At 31.3% G+C, this 22,237-nt stretch overlaps 1 protein-coding gene across 5 annotated transcripts in view; it reads left to right on the plus strand.

Moving 5' to 3' along the window:
- Positions 1-22,237, plus strand: part of LOC115880955 (serine/arginine repetitive matrix protein 1) — a 179,692-nt gene that overhangs the window by 89,000 nt on the left and 68,455 nt on the right. For 3 of the 5 annotated variants that reach the window (XM_030898294.1, XM_030898295.1, XM_030898298.1), the window contains exons 2-4: positions 4,081-4,314; positions 6,182-6,351; positions 7,067-7,270. In XM_030898294.1, the coding sequence (XP_030754154.1) occupies positions 4,161-4,314; positions 6,182-6,351; positions 7,067-7,270 (528 nt within the window). In that variant the 5' untranslated portion in view covers positions 4,081-4,160. The remainder of the gene's footprint in view (positions 1-4,080; positions 4,315-6,181; positions 6,352-7,066; positions 7,271-22,237) is intronic. The other 2 variants (XM_030898297.1, XM_030898296.1) reach the window with 2 other exon arrangements.

Genomic DNA, 22,237 nt, shown 5'->3' on the forward strand with positions numbered 1-22,237 from the left:
TGTTCCATTTAACTTAAACACGTTATTGCCGTTTAAAGCTAGTAATTATTTAATATAAATTTTTGGACACTCTGTATAAGGTAGTAAAATTTTTATTATTGCAACACAATATCGGATCAATAAATAATCTTCAGTAAATATTTAGTATTAAAAACTTAAATACCCTTGGAGAAATAAAGCATTAAAATTTTTACTGCAATTTCTTAAAATTGAAAATATTTCAAAAACGGTAAGGTTTAAGTGTGATAAACCTTAATCAAATTTACTTTTATTTCAATCGTAGAATCCAAAAATAGAATAATATACAGGGTGTTCCATTTAAAAAAATACAACTATAATATTTTTTACTTAGTTGGGACACTCTGTATCTTGTAAAAATATTTTTAAATTGTAGCTCTAATAATCCTTCAACGAACCCAAAACTTACAACTTGTAAAAATCTAATCGTTTAGCTACAATACTCCGTGTCGTATGTGGTGAACAACCCTGTATAAGGAATGGTAATATTCCTAGTTTCGTTACAGCGATGTGTATTAATATATTGAACTATATGAAAAGAATATTAATTCGAAATAAATTATCTAATACAATAATTATTTATTACACCTCTTATTTAATTTTCTTTTTGTTTATCTAACAATAAAGGCTGGTATGTAGTGAAACAATAGTGACTATTAGATCATGACATTCGACAAAACCAATAGATAAAGCGGTGATATATAACTATTGTCATTTTTACAAGTACTTTATACGACACGTGTATTTAACAATATGTCTCCGAGTATGTCTTGCTGTTGTTTTGCATTTTTTTCTCTCCATACAATAATGAAAATATGCATTTAATTATGAAAATAACTCGAGTCATGTTTTATTTTTAAAAATTTTTGCATAACTTGGAGGGAATTTCTTTTTATAAAAATATTATGGAGTTTGTCCAGATAGAAAATATATTAGGATTTCGACAGGCATGAATTCGAAAAAATGACAGAATTTTATTTGCATTATTGGCTATCGCTAGCATTGAACACTAATGAAATAACTTGAATTTATTGTTTACCTTTGTTATCAAGTATTTTGATAGTTTATTGTAGCCACAAATTCTTTTTTTATTTTTTTTAATGGGTTCCAGAGACCTGCAATGAATTGGTTTATTTTCGTCCTATGTGACTCTGGGTCTTTCCAACACCCCGTATAGCATCTTGATTTACATATTTTAAAAACTTCACCCAAAACAACTTCAAGGGTGAGACTTAAATAAGTGCAAATATTTTCAGAGCTGATAGATCTCGATAAAAGAAACAATTTCTCTTTGCCGTTTCTTAAATAGCTCCAAAATAAAAATTAGTTATTTTACTTTGAAAATTTAGAAAAAAAAAAATTGTTAACATTTTAACAGAACCACTAGATCTTTTCTGGATTTTCTTTCTTGTAAATTTAATGTACTACCTATATGTTGCCATATTATCAATAAATTATGTTTTTTAAAATCTAAAAAAATTTCCGAAATTTTTTTCAAAAAAATGTTTGCAAACAAAAAATCATAATCGTGTTTCTGGGGTCGAAATATGCTACCTCTAAAAATATTTGCACTTATTTAAGATTCACCCTGTATAAAAAATAATAATAATATAAAATATAAACTAATAATAAATAGGTATATAAATTCTCAAAGAAAATCATTTTTGAAAGAGAAGCTAAATTGTGTAAATTTGTATTTTTCATTGAATATTGTATTGTTTTGTTATAATTAAAGGTTGCAGAAATTTTCTTTAACTATATTTTTAAATAAATTATTACTCTGTAAATCTATTTGAACTTTTGTCAAGTCTTAAAAATGAACTATCTTTTGAAACCCACTTTCTCTTGTTTTTTTCAGGATTAAATTAATATTTTAATAAATCGTTAGATAATTTTATGAGGCTCCTTCACCATTATATCAAGAACAATAAATATTCCTTAAGCCATATTTTCAGTACTTAAGCCTTACGCTAATTAACATAATTCTAAATATAAATCAAATTAACATATAAATAACTTTGACTTTCGCTATTTAAAGTACTTACACTATAAATGGGATAGATAGAAATCAGGCAGTACCTAAAACAAAATAAAAATAGACACTACCAAGTCACAAACCAAGTAATAACGTAAGTCACAATGGCGATACCGTCAACACCTCTATAATAACACTTAACCTTCCTTTTTATGGAGCTTTGGACCATATTAAGCTGGCCATTTTCCGGCTGAAGTTTTAAAGAAACCATAGACGTATCCTGCATCGAAAATTAGATATTTATTTCGTCATTGTCAGGCTACTGTCGCTTTTGTCACTCATACGGTTACATTTAAAAAATTACGCCTTGTAAGTAAGGATGGGATTTTTTTCCAAAAGATCGATAACTATGAATAATTATCGATATATCGAATAACAGTAGGTAAGTAACTTTAAAATTATCGATATATCGATACACTGTTACATATACAGGGTGAGTTTTCTACGATGAGTTTTCTATGGGTATCTCGGAAACTACTGGACATAGAGAGTCGGTTAAATGGGTAAAGAATTGTAGTTTTGTGGGGTCATAAATATGCACTTTTCAGTTCTTTGAAAAAGTTCGTGGCTTCCTAGATATTTCGAAAATAACAAATTTCGGCTATTTTAAAAATTGTCACATGTATTTAACGATATCCGTCTATAATTCCAATATAATCTGTTTTAGACAAAAAACAGATTAAATTAATTAAAAGAAAATAAAAGTTGTAGATAATCACATCCTTAATGAGACTGTTTTTTCCTTTTTTTCTAAATCCTGTCATTTTTGACATATGACACAAACATATGTTTTCACTTTTTTAGGCTTATTAAAGAACGGTTTTCAAGACATGTTAGAAAAGTTGGAAAATTATGCAAATACATAATTATGTAAACTCAGGGATAGGTAGAGATGGACCAATGGCATGGGCCTCCTCGATCACCTGACCTATTCATTTTAGATTTTTTTGTGCGGTATTGTTAACAATAAGGTTTACAAAAGAACTTATGAATTAAGAGAGGCACTCGAAGAGGCGGTACGAGAGAAGTTTAATTATGTCGACCGGTCATTCTGTGAGAAAACCTAGTAATTCAGTTTTAAAAAAAGATGCATTTATGTACTCAAAACAACGGCGGATTTTTTGAACATTTTCTAAAATAACTTAAAGTGTATGTAGTGATATTATTTTTCTTAAGTTTTAGTTTGTGTCATGTAAATTGTTTAATAAAATATTCTGTCTTTTTATAAGTTATAAATCATAACAGAATAAGAATATCATACCAAACTAAGTGAAATTGGTCAAGAAAGAAAAGAATTGGCTATAACTCTAATTTTTTGAAAAAAAAAACATTATAAGCTATAATGTTTTTTTTTATCGCTGAAAAGCTTAAAAAACGGCTCTTTTTTTGAAGTCATAGCCAACTACATATATGGTTTCCATTTAAAAAAAAACATATGTTTGTATCATATGTCAAAAATGACAGGCTTAAGAAGAAAACGGAGAACACAATCTCATTAAGGATGTGACTACAACTTTTATCTGAAAACTTCTTGTCTAACATAGATTATAATGGAATTATGGACAATTTTTAAAATAGCCGAAATTAGTTTTTTTTTTCGAAATATCTAGTAAGCCATGAACTTTTTTAAAAATCTGAAAGGCGCATATTTATAACCCCACAAAACTGCAATTCTTTCCCCATTTAACCGACTCTCTATCTCCAGTAGTTTCCGAGATACCTATAGAGAAAATCTTAGAAAACTCACCCTGTAGATATATTGTCGACATACCGAAAATAATCCGGCAACTATCGATATAGTTATGGATAAATCGAAAATTGTCGTTATATCGATAACTAAAATATATCGATAGGTGAATTTCGATATGTTATCGATATATAAAGTCCCCTTTCGCCCATCCCTACTTGTAAGTGAATTCAAAAATATTTTTATTGTCGTTTGTAGTAATAATTTAGTGTCACTTTAGGATATAATGTAACCATCACTACGTTGACCAAGAACTGCTTACTAAAAATTAACTTTAAAGTGTTGTTTTCGGGTGTTTGACAATTATTTGCGGTGTTAGACTTGTAACGGAACGTGCTAAAAGACCGAAGGTGATGTTGAATGGTTGTAATAGTGCTGGTTAAGGACCCGAGAGGTCAGAATTTGCCAAATTTTCCAAAGAAAAAGGTCACGTACAGTTCGAGAATTTTTATCAAGCCTTGTTTTTGTTCTTCTCAGGTCGAGACTGGTGATACGTTTGCCACAACCAAAGAGGGTAAGTTTTAATTATATAAATTATTTCTCTAATTACAAAGGGTGAATCTTAAATAAGTGGGATTAAGTAAGTCTTAAATTTTTAGGGGTTGTATATTTTGACCGCAGAAACACGTATATGAGGTTTTTTTGCGAAAAAAAAAATTAAAATTGGTAATTGTTTTAAAGAGTTTTTTTTAATTTTTAGTTAAAAAAAGGTAAGCGTAATATCTTGTTAATATGGCAACGTGCCTAGGTTATAGATTAAATTTACAAGAAAAAAAAACAGAAAAAGATCCAGTGGTTCTCAAAATTTAAGCAAAAAATCATTTTTTTTTTAATTTTAAAACTAAAATAAACAACTTGGTTATTTTAGACTGTTAAAACGATAACGAGAAAATATGTTTCTTTTAACAAGATCTACTAGCCCTGAATGAACATATTTGCACTTATTTAAGACTCACCCTGTATATTTGTGTTTTTACTTGTATATAATTTTATTTATTAAAAACAAGAATGCATACTAAGACATTTAACAGTTTATTATAAATTTGTAATTTTTTTAATTATGTAGTATCATTTTGTGGCATTGATTGTGGTTTAATGACACATTTGTTGCAGATGTTCTTTTTGGTTAATATCAATGGTATATCTATGCATCAACTTTAAATTTATTTTACAATACATGTACAGGGTGGCTCAAATTCGACGTTCATCATTGGGATTTCGGAAACCGTAAGAGATACAGGATCGGTTAAATAGAGGCAAAGTTGCGCAATTTGATGCTCAATAAAATGCCGTATTGCATTTTGAAAAATTCCGAATACTTCCGAATATATTCGAGAAAAACGGAATCTTCAATTTTGTTTTCTATTGTTTCCTGGCCTTATTTGTTAAGATAACTTAAAATGAAAAAAACACATTTTCATGGCCACTTTTCCTGCTCTATAACTCTGTGTGTTTAAATATTGACTCTGACGTTTCGGCTTCTGGCGTCCATCATCAACTTAATTTTCTTAAATACGGACCTGATTTTTTTTCAATTTAATTAAATCCTTTCATCACTCTTAAAACACTATATATAGTCACTTTGATATTTGCCGACGTTTCGTACAGAAAATTCCATCACCAGAATATTTTATGCAATAAAAATAAAATAAAAAAATAAAAATGCAATACGGCATTTTATTGAGCATCAAATTGCGCAACTTTGCCTCCATTTAACCGATCCTGTATCTCTTACGGTTTCCGAAATCCCAACGATGAGCGTCGAATTCGAGCCACCCTGTACAGTGATAGAATTTTATTTTGTCCAATTTTTTAAAAATATGTTCATAAAGTTTTACTAACTATTACAAAAAATGACACATTCCACAGTTAGTCATATAAACTATATTGAATAATGTTCAAACCTTTGCGGCAAGTTCATTTCTTTAAAAAGGAGTTCTACGGTTTTCACCACTGCAAGAAAATCTACAAAATAAAAAGTTATTTTTTTGTAAACACCACTATTATTTTTATTATTTATATTTAGATATTTCAAATAGTTTTTTTTTGTGTTTTTTTGCGTCTGACGATGACAGGAAATATACCTCCTCAAAAGTTAAGCTTTTAAAAGATGGCATGTGTAAAATATTTTATAAAAGTCTAACATCTTTTTAATATAGTGTCCCGTTTAAAAAAAATTATATAGTATCTTTAAATTACTCTGACATTTGTCAGGTGTCATTTTGTAATTTTTTGCAATACGTAGTAAAACTTGACTAAAACCTCTATATTTTAACAGTATTTTAAAAGTGAGACACAATAATATACTATTAATTCTTTTTGAGTGAGACTGGTGTCTAGAAATTATTTTGTTTTAAAATATTTGATTTTTACGTTTACAGAAGAATGGATAAGCAAAAAGAAAACTGAAGTTTTGAACACCAAGCAAATCGAAACTAGAGTTAAGCGTCAAGTTGTTTTAGAAGATGGCAAAGTCGTTGAAGACTCTGGACCTATGGTCACCACAAACACCACGGAAGATACAGAAACACAAGAACATCATCAAACGGAGGTAAACAATCATATTTTTCTTCAATTTTGTTCTGCATAAGGCTACAAAAAGAAGCACCAAGTTCCACAAGCTTTAAAAAATAAGCTGAATTTTGAATATTACTTTTTTATATCATTATTAAATTGTAAAAATTAATATGAACTGCAGTAACTTTAATATAACACCTGTCAATCTCACTGAAGCAGTGACTGATTCAGTGTTACTGGTTGAGGTGGAAAACTTGGTGGTCACAGGTTTTATTTTGCTAGCTGAATACATTCAGTTGGTCTAGACACATTTCGTTGATTTCCTAAACATAAAAATGTCTTAACAAAAAAGAGTGGTTCGGCAAGTATAACATTTGAGTCACAAAATCTTCTGATACATTAAAAATTACGAAAATGTCGTAGAAGGTGTGTCAGGCAATGGATATTACATAGAAATAAACGGGGTGCTAGTAAAACTATATTGAAAAATTAATTTTGGAAGCCAATTCTTTCAATATTGCCTCAAAACTTAGAAAACTGACAAATAAAAACATCACCATCTACTCTTCAGTTTATAGTTTTGTTCAACCAGAATGAAAAAAGCACAACTAGTTTTCACTTTCATTGAAATTATGAATTAAAAATATGTTTTCACGCTCAATATTCATTCAGTAACATTGAATTAGTCAACCTGCTTCAGTGATACTGACAGTTAAGCGCTCACCTTTAAACACTGAATGTTATTTCAGTTACGAAAGCTTGGAGATGATGAGGTTGATGGTGGTCCATCGGCAATCGAAGGTCCCGAAGCAGACAAGTCCAAATGGGTGGCAGTACCGAATTCGGACGGAGTTGTTAGAGAAGTTAAGGAACGCAGAGTTGTGTCTAGAGAGGAGACAGAAGAAGTTAAAGAGACGGAAGACGTGCAGCACCTGGGTGACATCACCGATGAGGTCAGTACCAAAATCAGTCAAATATTTTAGAAAGTATGCGAAATTATTTTTATTTGTTAAATTAAAAACTTATGTTAATATTGTTAATAAGACCTTTAGAATATCGGGTGAGTCTCAAAAGTGGCTCACCCCTATAACTTTTATCTTTTTTTCAGATAAAAAAAAACGAGATTTAGTATGTTAGTATATGACATAAATTAGGACTGATTGACGTATTCAATTGTTTTTGGTCACTTCCTGTTTTACGGGAAATGACTACAACTTTTGGTTTTTAAAAGAGACCCGAGGGTAAAAATATACCGAGGTATATTTTTACTTCATTCGATAGAAAATGACTCTCTGAATAGAATAACTTATCATGTCAGCTTTTGACATTTTCGCATATGGTTGATTTGAAATTCGGTAATTATTGGGAAAAATGGTCCGATTTGCACAAAATTTGGTATACACCCTATTTTGAGGACGTAGATTACGAATCTGAACTTTTTTCCTGGCGGTCTCTTACCTTACTTAGAAATCTGAAAATTTGCAACGTTGCCATGTCTTGTATTTTTTCTGGTGATTAGGGATTTTAAATAAAATACTTATTATTTAATATATTTTTATTAAAATAAGTATATATTTAATTAAACTACAATAATAATCCAACATTCAATCTAGGTTTTGTCCAACTTCGTCAACAACATTTTCTAAGAAGTTTATTTTTTCGGGTGATTAGGGATTTTAAATAAATTATATGCCCTGGCAATAGTTAAATATTAAATATACCTATATTTAATATGCCTATATCCACAAAGTTGCGCGAAGGAGTTTTGATTGCATTGGTTACAACTTCTTTGCGGAGGGGTTTAAACTTTTTTTGATGTAATGTTACAAAAAAAAAAAGATTAACCTCCCCCCCGCATACCCGCATAGAATCAAATCAAATCAAAACTCTTCGCGGAGGGATTTAATCTTTTTTTGATATAATATAACAAAAAAAAAGATTAACCCCCTCCGCAGAAGTTGTAACCAATGCAATCAAAAGTCTTTCGTGCAACTTTGTGGTTATAAATAGTTAAATCTCGTCGGTAAAATAGCAGTTACGGGAAGGAGCCGTTCCTCTGGCGACCGCCTTTCGTAATCCCAGAATGAGTGAAAAAAACACGCTAAATTTAGGTTTAGCATTGGCAACGTTGCTTTAAATGTCAGAAACACATAACCCAACATTTTCATATTGTTTACAAATTTATTTTAGCAAATTTTCCTCTATTATGCAGATAGAATTGGTTAAAAAAGTAACAGAAAATAGCAAAAACCTCATTGTTCATTGAATATTTAACAAAATATGTGCTAGAAAAATTTAAGATATGAGAAATTAAGAAAAATTCGATGTTGAAATAATTTTTCGTTTTTCTGGAAAACGGTAAGAGACCGCCAGAAAAAAAAGATTCGTAATCTACGACCTCAAAACAGGGTGTATACCAATTTTGGTGAAAATCGGACGATTCCCAATTTTCCCAATAATTACCAAATCTTTTTCAAAATATGCTGAGGAGCCACCCTCGTTCCATTTGAAAAAATTGAGATATGATTAAAAATACGATTTGGGCGTCTTTTAACCGGCCAGGACAAGACACTAAAAACATTAGACTGTCTAATCTATTTTTCCAAGACTCCATGGCACTCTATGAAGCATATGATATGTCATTCTATTCGGAGTGTCATTTTCTATTGAATAAAGTAAGAAAAAATACCCAGGGTGCTTTTTAAAAATCAAAAGTTGTAGTCATTCCCGATGTAACAAGAAGTGGCCGAAAAAAAATGAATACGTTATTCAATTTTGATTTACGTCATATACTAACATACCAAATTTCGTTTTTTTTTTATCTGAAAAAATAAAAAAGTTATAGGGGGTGAGCTACTTTTTAGACGCCCCCGGTATAGTAAAGCCTTTTTTTGTATAACCCTATACGATCTTCGTAAGCAGCATCCCATGAAACGGAAACAACACGGAAGGTTACTCTAAAATGTCATTGCAATTCTCGAAGACGAGTCAAACTCGTTAAAAGAACCCAACAAATTGCGAAATCCTTGTACAAATCTAAAGTATATACGTCGTGTTTTCGTCACAATTATTTGAAAATTGCACAAAACGCTCCTTCCCTTTCGCTTGCTTTTCCACGAAAGTGTCAGTCGTTGGACATTTATGATTACTACAAGCTTTTAAAATGGAAACACAGTTATTATGTTGGTGTTAATTGATGCGGGTTGCGATAGACCACAATTAAATAATCAATAAAGTAACATACTTGGAGATATTTCTAATTAGTATTGCAAGAGTTAATAGAAACATTTACGTGCTCAGGTAAATCTCGAATTGATTAATATGATTTAATATTTAAAATAAATATGGTTTATAAAGAAGGTCTATCGGATTTTGAGAGGAGTAACGATAGCAAGGAGAACCTATGCTTTTATTACGGTGGCATATTACGCGTAAAAATTCTCTGGTTAACTCATTGTATAACAATACATACTTATTGATTATTAACTGACATTTATTTACTAATCAGTAAAAATCTATTTTTTTTTCTCACGCTCGAGTAAAAAGTTTAAAAAATAAATGTGACTTCTTTATTAGGTATATTCAATACAAAACTGTTATGTAATTATGTTCTCGGGTCTAAAAGGTTTGAAGTGTTTGCAAACAAAATATTCAAACACGATAGTTCATGATAGGTCAGGAATCTTCATCTCGTTAGTGATGAAATTTTGCTTTCCGGGTTTTTTATTATTAATATTTGCCACATATTGTTTTAGATCAAAAGGTTACCTCATAAAGCTTTTAATTGTCTAAATATCTGTTTCTTAATATTGATCCTATTTTTTGCAATTTTAACAAAAAAAATACAGTTTATTTTTTATAAGAATGCTCTATATTTTTTTATTTCTATAAATGATTAAATTTACAAATAATTTTCTAAAAATTATTTGTAGATTTGTGTGTTTGTCAAACTTAGAACTTTTATATATGATAAGAGCCTCAGTATGTTTAATATTGCAATAAGAAAAAGACAATGTCAACCAAGCAAAGCAAAACGAAACGAACTAGAACACAATGATCATTATATCATTCACGCAACAGAATATTACATACTTCTTTGTCCCTGCTTGATATCTTCAATCTGCAAGAACTACATAAAGAGAATAACCGTAAAATATAAAAAAGTAGTGTCGATTTACGTTACATATAAATGAAGTGTCTATCACTTTAGAAAAGTTCTAGGTCAAATCCATCTTGTCTTACTTAACATGTATGCGTTAAGTATTTTGCCATTTTGAGACAGCGATAGGTAACGTAATGTAAGAAATTTTGCATAATTTTTAGATTTAAATTCTGAAATTTGAGTATATCGAAATGTAGAGGTAGTAAATATGGTTATTGATAAAACTTATTCTTCTTCTTGAAATAAGACAAAGTCCTGTCAATTCTGTCAACTGCCTTCTTGTGACGTTGACGTCTAGCTGTCATACCAACGTTTTGAAGACTTACCAACTTGACGTTTTGTTACTTGTGTTTGTGTTTTGGTCCACTTGGCAATTCGATCTGGACGTAAATAATATTTAGAGCCAATATTCTTGAGGATTTTTTAAACTGATTGCCTACTTTAGAATTAGAATTAGAATAAGTGGGAGGGGGGTTAATCTCTGCGACCTTAGAGATCTATTGTGTCCCCCTTTCTTGAGTTATAACTCATCATACAGTCCCAGGACTTCCTACGGAGACCCGTGTCCCTCACAGTCGAGGAGCTACGACCCAGGCCGGGTAGACGAAACGGTAGCTTGTGTCGCCTGTTGGGTTTAGAGGTAGGAGGTAGGCTCCCGACCCTTGGAGGAGGTGATAGCTTGTATGCCACTTGCGGAGGATGGTCTCACGCAAGTGTCAGCCACCTCTCCTATAGTTCTCTTTGGGTTTGGCCCCTTGGAACTTTCATTGTTACTGTTCTCAGTGTCGCTAGGGGGATGTTTTTATTACTATTATTACCAGATCTCATAGTGTTCCTATGAGTCGCTAGGGACAGTCGGTCCACTTCTACAGAGCCCCGCATGTAGAAGTAAGGGGTAAAATACAATGGGGTGCTCCCCGGTGCCCCAAGGTTGAGGCTGTCCGTAGCCCCGCCCGGTATCGATATATGTCTTGGTGCAATTCCCTGGCCACGACACTACAGTCAGGAACAAGACGATGAGTGAGATGCTTCTTAGACCAAGCCAAGTGCTAGGGGGGATTCCCCCCAGCACCTGACCAGGAGCTTCCCCACCAACGACAAGGTCTTGCATCTCCTAGGGGAAGGATTGCCTACTTTAGTCGTTATACTTCTTTTGATACAATTCAATCGTTATTCTTCTGATAAAGAGAAGAATATAAAATTTAGAAGTGCCCTAAAATATGAATAACCATTCGTCTGTAGTTATATTCATAGTATTCAATATAAAACCCGAGTGAACACCACTGGTTGAAATAATTTAAATTGTTTGCACATCAAAAAAGGCATACTTCTGCATAGACGTGTATCGAGATTCATAAATGGAAATAGCCATCTTATTAGCACTAAACGCGATCAACTCAGTAACCATCAATTCCAAGTTGGTCAAAGTCCTCTTACTCTGGGTGCCTGCTCACCAAGTGATAGAAGGGAATGATAAAGCAAATAATCTAGCTGGAAAAGGAGCTAGCACTCCACAACTGGACCAGAACCGTTCTGTTTCCCAAGCCGAAACCAACTAAAAGCGGAACTGAAGAACCTTGAACATTCTATCCGTAACCTGGAATGGGAGTCCTCCAACGGTCTAAGACACTCAAAAAAGTTTCTCAGAAATTGCGACCGACAACAATAAAGGATTTTCCTTCATCTAAGTAAAAACAATCTTCGGATTGTGACGGGGTCTCTAACAGAACACTATCTCCTCAACGAACACCTCAGTAGGCTGAAGCTGAGAAACCACGGCGAATGCAGATTCTGTGAGGAAATTGGAAACACCAGAACACCTTATCACTGAGTGCACCAAGATGACGACCGATCGTTCGTGCCATGAACTTTGGTACGGCTGATGTCGAGGATGGAGAGCTGGCCACTGTGGAGCCGTCTCAGATACTGGCTTTTGTTAAAGCCCTGAGCCTGTATGATGAGTTATAACTCGTTATAATTCAAGAAAGGGGAATACACAATAGATCTGCAAAGTCGCGGTGATTAACTCCCCTCCGAAACATTATACATCGAGATTCATAAATATACGAGGGTTTTCTTTTAAATGATACATAGAGAAACATTAGAGGCCCCTGTCAACATATATATAAATGTCAAAATTAAATGTCATCTTCAGTTAACTTGACGTCAAAGTTCTAGACCGCTTTGTTTAAAGGTGGACCTAAACTGAATTTTTGAAGTTGACGAGTCAGTCGAAAAATGGAATTAAGACGAAAACATTTTTGGCGCAATATTTTTTTACAAATTTTGAAGATAGTTATCCCAATAAGAATGTCTTGCCGAGTTGGTTCCTGTTTTCGGAAATGCAGCATCACATCAGTCGACAATTTCTCGTTGGTATGGGGAATTTAAACGTGAACGGATTGGTCTCAGTGACAATCCAAGAACAGGTCCACCAACAATGGCAGTCTTAAGTCTTTGACTTAAGTCATTTTAGTTCAAGTCAAGTAATTTTTGTAAAAACTTAAATCAATATAACGTTATTTAAGTCGTTTTTATCACTTAGGGCTCGAACACATTGACGACCAGGTCGCACCGGCCAGGCCGCAGCTACCTCTAAGACCATTAAATCAAATGATATAGCGCACACTAACGTCCTGGCCGTCCGTTGGTCGTTGCGACCAGGAGACTGCACGGAAATATTATTATTTTCTGCCGCTTGTTGCCGGTTTTCTTCCAAATTAATAATTTTTCAGATGAAATCACTCAAATTCAAGGCACAGTATTTTATTTTCTATAAGATATAGTGTTTTAGTGTAGTTTTTGCACACGTGTAGAAAATCCAAAGAAATAGTATACAGACTGGATCAAAGGTAAACTTAAATCTAATCCCTTTTTTCTATCAAGGGTCGATTCTAGTAAAAACTCAAAACATTTTTATATGACATACCTACTCTATTTATAGTTGGTATGATACCTGTTATTATACCTTTGAGTTTCGATGATAAAAAATAAAAATAATAATATTTAAAGTTTTTCTACAACCACTTGTTATTTTTATTAAATTAGTTTTTTTAGTTCTTTTGTAGTCATGTACAAGGAGGATAACTGTATTTTAAATATTATATTTAATTTAACGTTTTTCAAACAGGGTTCATTAGACTATATTTCTACTAGGTACATTATTTTGAAAAAAAAATTAGAAAGTAACGTAAACAAAGTAACTTAAACATTCATAAAAATAGAAGTAATTACTGTTGTAGATTCTTCGTTATATTGTAAACATTGAAATAACTGGAAGCTAAATTTTCTACCTGCTTATATTTAGAGCCAGTGTCTGACGATCTTTTTCTACGATGGCCCTAATATGTTTACTTCTAAAGTCGATAAGGGCGCCATATCAGTAGAAAAAAGAAACAGAATATCTCCCTTTTTGTCGGCCGCAATGAAAAATGGACGGTCACCAGGTCCTGGTAATATTGTAGCCGAATTGTTAAAGTGTGGAACCCAAAGACTGCGTTGGCGTCTGTTAGAGCTATGTATATATATATATATATATATATATATATATATATATATATATATATATATATATATATATATATATATATATATATATATATATATATATATATATATATATATATATATATATATTGTCGCGTTCACAATGCTTTTTGTTTGTTGTGAATAGCAACTTCGCTTTTTAGTTAACTCGGATATTTTAACATATCTGAAACAATATTTTCTAATTGGTAAAACGTAAAAAATCGTTAGATTTGACAACTATGTTGAAACTGGTCGTTCATCTGGCCGCAGCTAAAAACGCAATACATCCGGCCAGCCGACGGCCAGGTCGTTGCGACCTTAGGTTGCGACCTAGTCGTCAGTGAGTTTGAGCCCTTAAGTCTATATTTCTGACTTAAATCATGATGATTTGCAAGTTAAGTCAGTAAAATTACTTAAATCAATATAATTACTACCAAGTCAAGACAACCAGAATTCAATTTAAGTACCTTTTTTAAATGCTAATATTAATTTTCTTGTATTACCAATTAAGGGATTTTCTTAAGTATCATATTATTAATTTATTAAAGATACAGATGAGACTAAAACCACGTAAAATAAAACGGTTAATTTTCAGAACAACTAAATACACAATATATTATTTTTATAAAAAGACTTAAATCTTTTTATTGACCTAAGGCTTTTCTAAAAATACTTAAATCTTTTTAATAACTTAATCTTTTCTTAAAAGACTTAAATCTTTTTCCCCAAAGTACTTAAATCTTTTTTTATATATCTTTAATATAAAAATTATATATATCTTTTCTTATATATCTTTTAAAAGTAGTTAAATCTTTTTCCAAAAGACGTAAGTTTTCTGTGATCTTGCAGCTCTGGTTTTATTACAAGATTCTTATAGTCTAACCATTTTTACCATATCCTTTATCAGGCTTATAAAGCCTGAATTAATATATAAAGCTGTCAGAATAAAAACAAGCGAACCATGAAATTCGTTTTAGCTACTTTACCCCCCCGGTAATAAGCGATTTACTATTATATGAACCAGATACTCGTTATAAGAAAGTTATTTGAAATATTTCGCCGCGTATGTCATAGAGATAAATTCAATATATTGCAGGTTGGTGCGGTAGAAAATATTTGAGATAATGATTTGTGGTTGCTTAGGGGAGATCGGCGTAAATATAAACATTTTAAACCATACGATCGAGAAAAAAAAACGGCGTCAAAGACGGCTAGGGAATGGCAAGCGATGATAATTTTGGCGAGGTCCAGCCCTAAGCTTTGTTCTTGGTCGGTACTCTTCTATATTTTCCAAAGACATTATAAAGATAGACCGAACATCTCATTCATAAATACTCGTTGGTAGTGTATCAAACATTCCAATGTATCAAACAAGGACAGAAGAGACAGAGAAGTCTAAAATTTCCGACCCCGGCAACTAGGAGCATTTCGATTGTTCTAATGGTCAGTGGCGTATCGTTTTTTGGAAAGCATTTAATTAGTAAAGTAAAAGTAAATTAATTAGTATAATTTATACTCCATATTGATATACTACATTAACACTTTTTCGTCAGATGTGTTTTGTTATAAGGTCTAATATAATAATATAATTAATATCCCACATATACCTATGTTGAAACGTTAGTAGGTGGTTTTCGAAAATCGCTCTAACGACGATTTTCAATTTAAACTTTCAGTTACTTCTATATAAACTTTCAGTTACTTTTGAATATTCACAGGGTGACTCAGGCTTCCGAAACAGTTCTATATTAGGTTTGTGGTTGGTGACATTTCTTTCAATTTTTTTTCAGAATATGGAGGGAATGGTAAAGCACATTTTAGACATTTTTGTAAACATAGGTGGCCGGAACATATTTTCAAACTAAAGTTGTAGACTTTTTTTTGACTTAAAAAGTCATTTTTATTTTCGTATTTTCCCTGAGAAAATTACCTACAGCAAACAGAAATATTCTTTGCTTCCAAATTTAATTAGAGATGTTATAAAACTTATAAATAAATTTTTCTTGTTTAGAATAGACAACATTATTTAGAAATTCCCGTTTAATCTGAAATGATAGTTTAGGTTTTAGTTTTACCATTTTTGATCTTAAAAAGAAGTTCAAAATTAGTAATTAGTAACGATTTAGTTCGCAATCGATAGCTTCCTGCCAAGTACTGTGTAATAGTTGTTTAATCTTGTATTATTAATAACTTCCTATACCTAAAATCAATATTTAATGAGAAAATTGAAAATTGATTCATTAAAAGTATCAAACATGTGTGCTACAGTATGGGATTTCTGTCGCATAATAATGAATTACGTTTGCTTCATCTACGTTACCGTAGATGGAGCTCAAGGCTTGGTAGGGTATGTATAAATAAACAAAATACAAGAAGCAAAAAATTATTAAGGCCTAACCCCTACATATATGCTTATTCTCTGCATTAAGTTCAACAGACTTGTCTAAACAAGGCCGAAGGGGCAGATATAATAAAGCAATAAAATGTAAAAAAGGTCGGGTAACACCTTTGTTTATTTGTTGAGCAAAATTCCTTTAGAATATCGTATATAATGACCAGAAATGACGCAATTTTAAGAAAAAAATGTCACTTTCTGGCTTATAATAAAATTTCAAATGCAACGTTTATATTCAAATTTGTTATGATCTACAACAGTCATTGGGACGAATTATAATTCAATTACTGGCTACTACGTTCTTGTTTTAATAGATTAATTATTACAAATATAATTAGAAATTATTTTGATTGTGAGAGGCTCCCTTGTGGGACGCCTATGTACAATGACGAAAACAATACCCACCTGTGAAAAGACAAATTCGGGTAATTTGAGCTTATTTTTCCACACACTTGACACTGTCGTACCATACTGAATTCGCAGATTCAAAAGTACGTTAAACAAAAACAAAAACCACCGAAAAACACTGAAAGTTCACTTTCGTCTTGATTCCGACTTCAAACACACCGCAAGCTAAACGTAGTACGCTATAACGGACCAAGGGCCGTCGCGAGGGGTGGTGGGACGGACGGCTCATTTCATTCTGGAAGACTAGCAGCGACGTTGCCAATAGTTCTAGACGTTTCAGCACATTAAACAGTAAACATGTCCTTTAATAGTAACGCATATATCTTCTGGTTAATAACATATTATTACGCATGCTTCTTTAAAAATAAACTATTAATTTAATTAAGAAATTGAGATTTATTGATATCCGGTGAAGGTTTTAAAGTCACCTTTTCTGCAAATCAAACTGAGGAGAGCGCAAATTTGAGATGCGGCAATGTCGCCTTCTCTATCTCAGTTGATTTTTACAGTACGTAGTCAACCTCCGATTGTTTGATCGGGTTAAAATGTCTAATGTAATATCTGTTCTTACTAAATCTATGATATTTTCTAATGGCACTTGCTGGCCAGTTGGTTTTAAGAAAGTTGTAATTTATTTTTATATTAATTAAAAATGATGATGTTGACTTTTTTTCCAGGTCGGTTAAAAGATGGCCAAATCATATTTTTAACCACAACTAATTTTTTCCAAATAGAACGAGGCTGGCTCGTGAGCATATTTGCAAAATGGACCTTTTTAAGAATAATTTGCTACCGCATACTTGGTAGATTTAATTATTTTTGGTATTTTTTTAAGAGAAAATTTGAAAAGTTGATGTCATCTGGCTGTATTCCGTTGCAAAACCAGACGAACCAGACCGGTAAACTACGGTAAAGAGCGGTTCCTGAAGAACATTGGTTTGATACGGAACGGTTTGGCAAAATACTGGAAACGTCAAATGTTGACGTTCTCTAAATTAAAACAGATCAATAATAAATAAACAAATCTAATCAATATTTATATTTTTATAGCTTACAAAACATTCACGATTATTTGTTGTCTTGTTTTTCATGTTTTCTTTAAATGTTCCTGACTTTAAGAAACAATGGCTGCATGATAAGTTTAAATGGTCCTAAAAAGTAATTCTATTTAGTTAATGAAATTTATTTACCTTTACTGCCTACCTCCATTGCTTTTCGATGTAAATATAAAATATTATTACAAACTTTAGAAATTAAATGAGAATTTCACTCGAACTTCAAATATTTGCTTAATTTCTGTCATATGGCATTGATTGACAAACAAAACCAGAAAACCCAGCATTCTCGCGCTGGTTAGTTTGGGACAGTTATAACCATAGACTTAAAATAAAATATAGACTGAGCATCTCATTCATAAATAGCTGGAACATGCGGTCAGACACTGTCTTGTTATTGTTGTGTTATTGTTTTAGGTTATAACGAGTGCGACACGAGCGATAGATAGGTTGTCTCTGTCGTAACGGTCGTTCCCTGACGACTCTGCGAGAAACACAACACTGTCTTTCGTTTCTCAAGTACACCTGAACTCTCCGTCTCATAGCCGGGTAATTTTTTTATTATAATGAAGCTATAATTAAATTAAAAATATATCGTATTTAAACGTTTTTATATTTTATTAAGATTTAGGACAGGTTTTTTACATAAAAGTTTAGAAAAAACGTCTTAGAGTCCGAAAAGGATAAACATAATAAAATACACGTTATAGAAGAAATTTTATAATCGAAATTACGTAATTTTTGAAATTAATAATAAATTATTAATTTTAGTCAAACATTTACAACCCCTAATATTAATCAAAACCGGATCTATTCCACAGATATAATAGAATCGGCGACAGGGAGAGAAAAAAAAATGATTGTTGTAATTTTTTTTCTGGTTAAGTGATGTCTTATTATGTAAATTAGAGAAAACATAAATCTGTTCCATTAAAGCAAGGAAGGTGATAGGAAGTGGATAAAATAAAAACTACATTTATTTAACTCGGTACTGTCTTTATTATACCGGGTGCGTCTCAAAAGTGGCTCATCCCCATAATTTTTTTATATTTTCAAATAAAAAAACAAGATTTAGTATGTTAGTATATGAAATAAATTAGGATTGATTGACGCATTCAATTGTTTTTGGTCACTTCCTGTGTCACCGGAAATGACTATAACTTTTAATTTTTAAACGGCACCCTCGGTATATTTCTACTTTATTCGATAGAAAATGACACTCTGAATAGAATGAAATATCATATGTCAACTTTTGACATTTTCGCATATGGTTTAATTGTAATTGTAACACGCGGTTCATAACGACAATTTGACTCGAAATACCAAGTGTGTGGTATCAATATATTCATAAAAAAATGCTTTTTCCAAATATGCTAATGAGTCACCCTTGTTCCATTTGAAAAAATTGACATATGTATGATTAAAAATACGATTTGTACATCTTTTAACCGGCCTAGACAAGACACGAAACCTATTAGACGATCAAAACTATTTTTCAAAGGCTCCTTGATTAAAACTTAGTGGATTGAAAAAAACTGGATTGAAATTTAAAATAGGATATGTTTTTAAGCGACAATGTCAAAAGTTGACATATGATATGTCATTCTATTCAGAGTGTCATTTTTTATCGAATAAAGTAGCAATATACCGAGGGTGTCTTTAAAAATAAAAATATGTAATTATTTCTGTAAAACAGGAAGAGACCAAAAACAATTGAATACGTCCAATAAATCCTAATTTATGTCATATACCTACTAACATACAAATCTGTTTTTTTAACTGAAAAAATAAAAAAAGTTATAGGGTTGAGCCACTTTTGAGACGACCCGGTATATTAAAAAATATTGTTTCATAATGTAATATTATTTTAAAATTCTTGTATGTTATTTTAGATTCTGAAGATAATTTTAGAATAAACCGGAATATATTTTTAATAAAAACATTATTAATTATTAACAGGGTTATAATTATGATTTTGTTACAATATAAGTAAGTAAATAATATAATGTAAAAGAAGAAATTCAGATTTTACATTTTACTAAAATATTGTCTAAATAAGCGCCTTTCTACAACAACGCCACTGACTGCCAATGGGTAAATTGAGAGTTGCCTACCGGTCAAAAGTCGTTTCAAGACTTAAATGGATTATTTAAGTCAAATTTCTTGCAAATTTGGCACTGGCGAACCATATTTTATAGTTTTTGAACAGAAAAAGTCAATAAAATAAACACTTAAGGACTACAAGCTAAGAAAATACGTTAATACAGCCGGGGAGATAGCGGCAACAAAGCTTTACCGCAGACGTGCGACACGTACTACAAGGTAATAAATGAATGAATAGGCTCCCTCGCCTCTAATCGGTGTTGTCATATTGTAAAGAACTTATCCTTATTAAACAGTATCCGACTTATAATTTAGTAGTATAAGGACTATTTAATACATCTATGGAATATCAAAACCTACTTTATTAAACTGTAGTATTAATATCTCAATATATGTGTATAATAAGGAAAATAATATTGATAATATTAAAGACGTGACAACATAGGCTGGATGAGGAAGGCTCGGTCGACTGTACCCAGAAGTAAACATGTGTACAAAAAAGGTTGTTTGTCCGCGTTGAGATGTAAATAGTGTAGTCTATATTTTATTTTAAGTCTATGGTTATAACCCTTTGAATAAGAAGACTAAGGAAGGAGCATATCAAAAATCTTAGGTCCACCGCGATGGGCCTCAAATATGGCCGACTTAAATTCCGGTTTGGTTTGGTTGTGATCAGTGCCGTTCTAATTTTATTTAAAAAATGTAAAACTATTATGTAGGGTAGACGTGGGGTAGACTCAATATTTTTTTTTATTTTACGTTGTGAATAAATGTTGGTAGTTATTAAAATTGTTATAAAAATATAAAATTCTAATAAAAATAGATAAATTATAATAATTATTTATAACCATAAACATCTGATACGCTACTGAAGCAGGTAAGTCAAATTGACGTATCTAAATTCTTTGACATCTAATCATTGACAAGTAGTAAATAAAAGCAAAAATGCAAGAAAAAATATATAATTAGTTAATTTAAGTGAATTTCATAAATGATCGGTTTACTACACGTATGTATATTATATAGTCACTTACTAGCGAAAAGTTGTTTCATTATTTCATTCGATTTTTGCCGATATCTACCGCACGCTACATAACCAACTATTTTAGAGTCTTTTTCGATAAATCGCGATAGTGTCACTGTTAATTTAAGATCTGCCACAATTTCCATCTAGATTTAATACCTTTATACAACTATCAGTAGTAGAATAAATAATAAATAACATAAAATAAGCTCCGTAAAGACTGACAAATCCACAAAATTTCAAATCAAATTCAAATGTGTCAAATGATTCGTCAAACAGAACTGTCCAGGATCCCCACCCTAGAGTCCTTTTTCCGCCCACCATGCATGAATACATGGATAGCATTAATGCTCCTTCCTTAGTCTTCTTATTCAATGTATAACCGAATTTTTCAGGAACTGTGTTCCGTAATAAGAAAACTTTCAGGAAACCGATAGAAACGGAACATAAAACCATAACCAAGGTAAGCAACGGAATATACCTTTTATTCAGAATGTCATTTTCTATCAAATAAAGTAAAAAAATGCCAAGGATATTTTTATCAAAAGTGATAACGCATAAGAAGTGGAAACTAAAAAGTTATAGGGGTGAGTCACAACACCCGGTATAGGGGGTCAATCATGGGTCAATAGCATCTGCTATATGTTATGACATTAGTAGCAGTGGTAGTAAACATTCAAAATTGATAATTTTTTTTAAAAATGGATTATAGATTAATAAAATATTCAAATGTGTCTTAATTTCATCTTATTTATATTTTTTCATAATTTTTTTAAACCACTTTTCGTAAATTAAAACATTAAAACCCCTTATACCATACAAATTTATGGTAAAATTTCATTTGCAGACATAATTTATGAGTTATCATGAGGCAAAGTAACAAACAAAATTGTAATTTATCATAATTATATTGGCCTCGTTTTTTTCTTCTTAAAATTTTTAGGAATAATGCGTCGAGTATGTAAAATATGATCAAAATATTTTATCAAGTATATTTATGATGACAGAAATATTCTTTTATATTAGACAACATGTTCATCACACAAAAAATGTATACAAATAATGGAAAGAATTACTTGAACTAAAAAGTTTAAATTTTGTGCAAATACAAATTACAGATGTCATTTTTAGAATATATTTTAATTATCTTTAAAAGTTTGGGGTCTTATACCGCATTATCTCGCATTATCGCAAAGGCTCTTACTACAAAATCTTATATATTATTTCAATTATTAAATTGATAAT

The sequence above is a fragment of the Sitophilus oryzae genome, unplaced genomic scaffold (assembly GCF_002938485.1).
Source record: "Sitophilus oryzae breed Bouriz unplaced genomic scaffold, Soryzae_2.0 scaffold_1667_pilon_pilon, whole genome shotgun sequence".
Taxonomy (NCBI): domain Eukaryota; kingdom Metazoa; phylum Arthropoda; class Insecta; order Coleoptera; family Curculionidae; genus Sitophilus; species Sitophilus oryzae.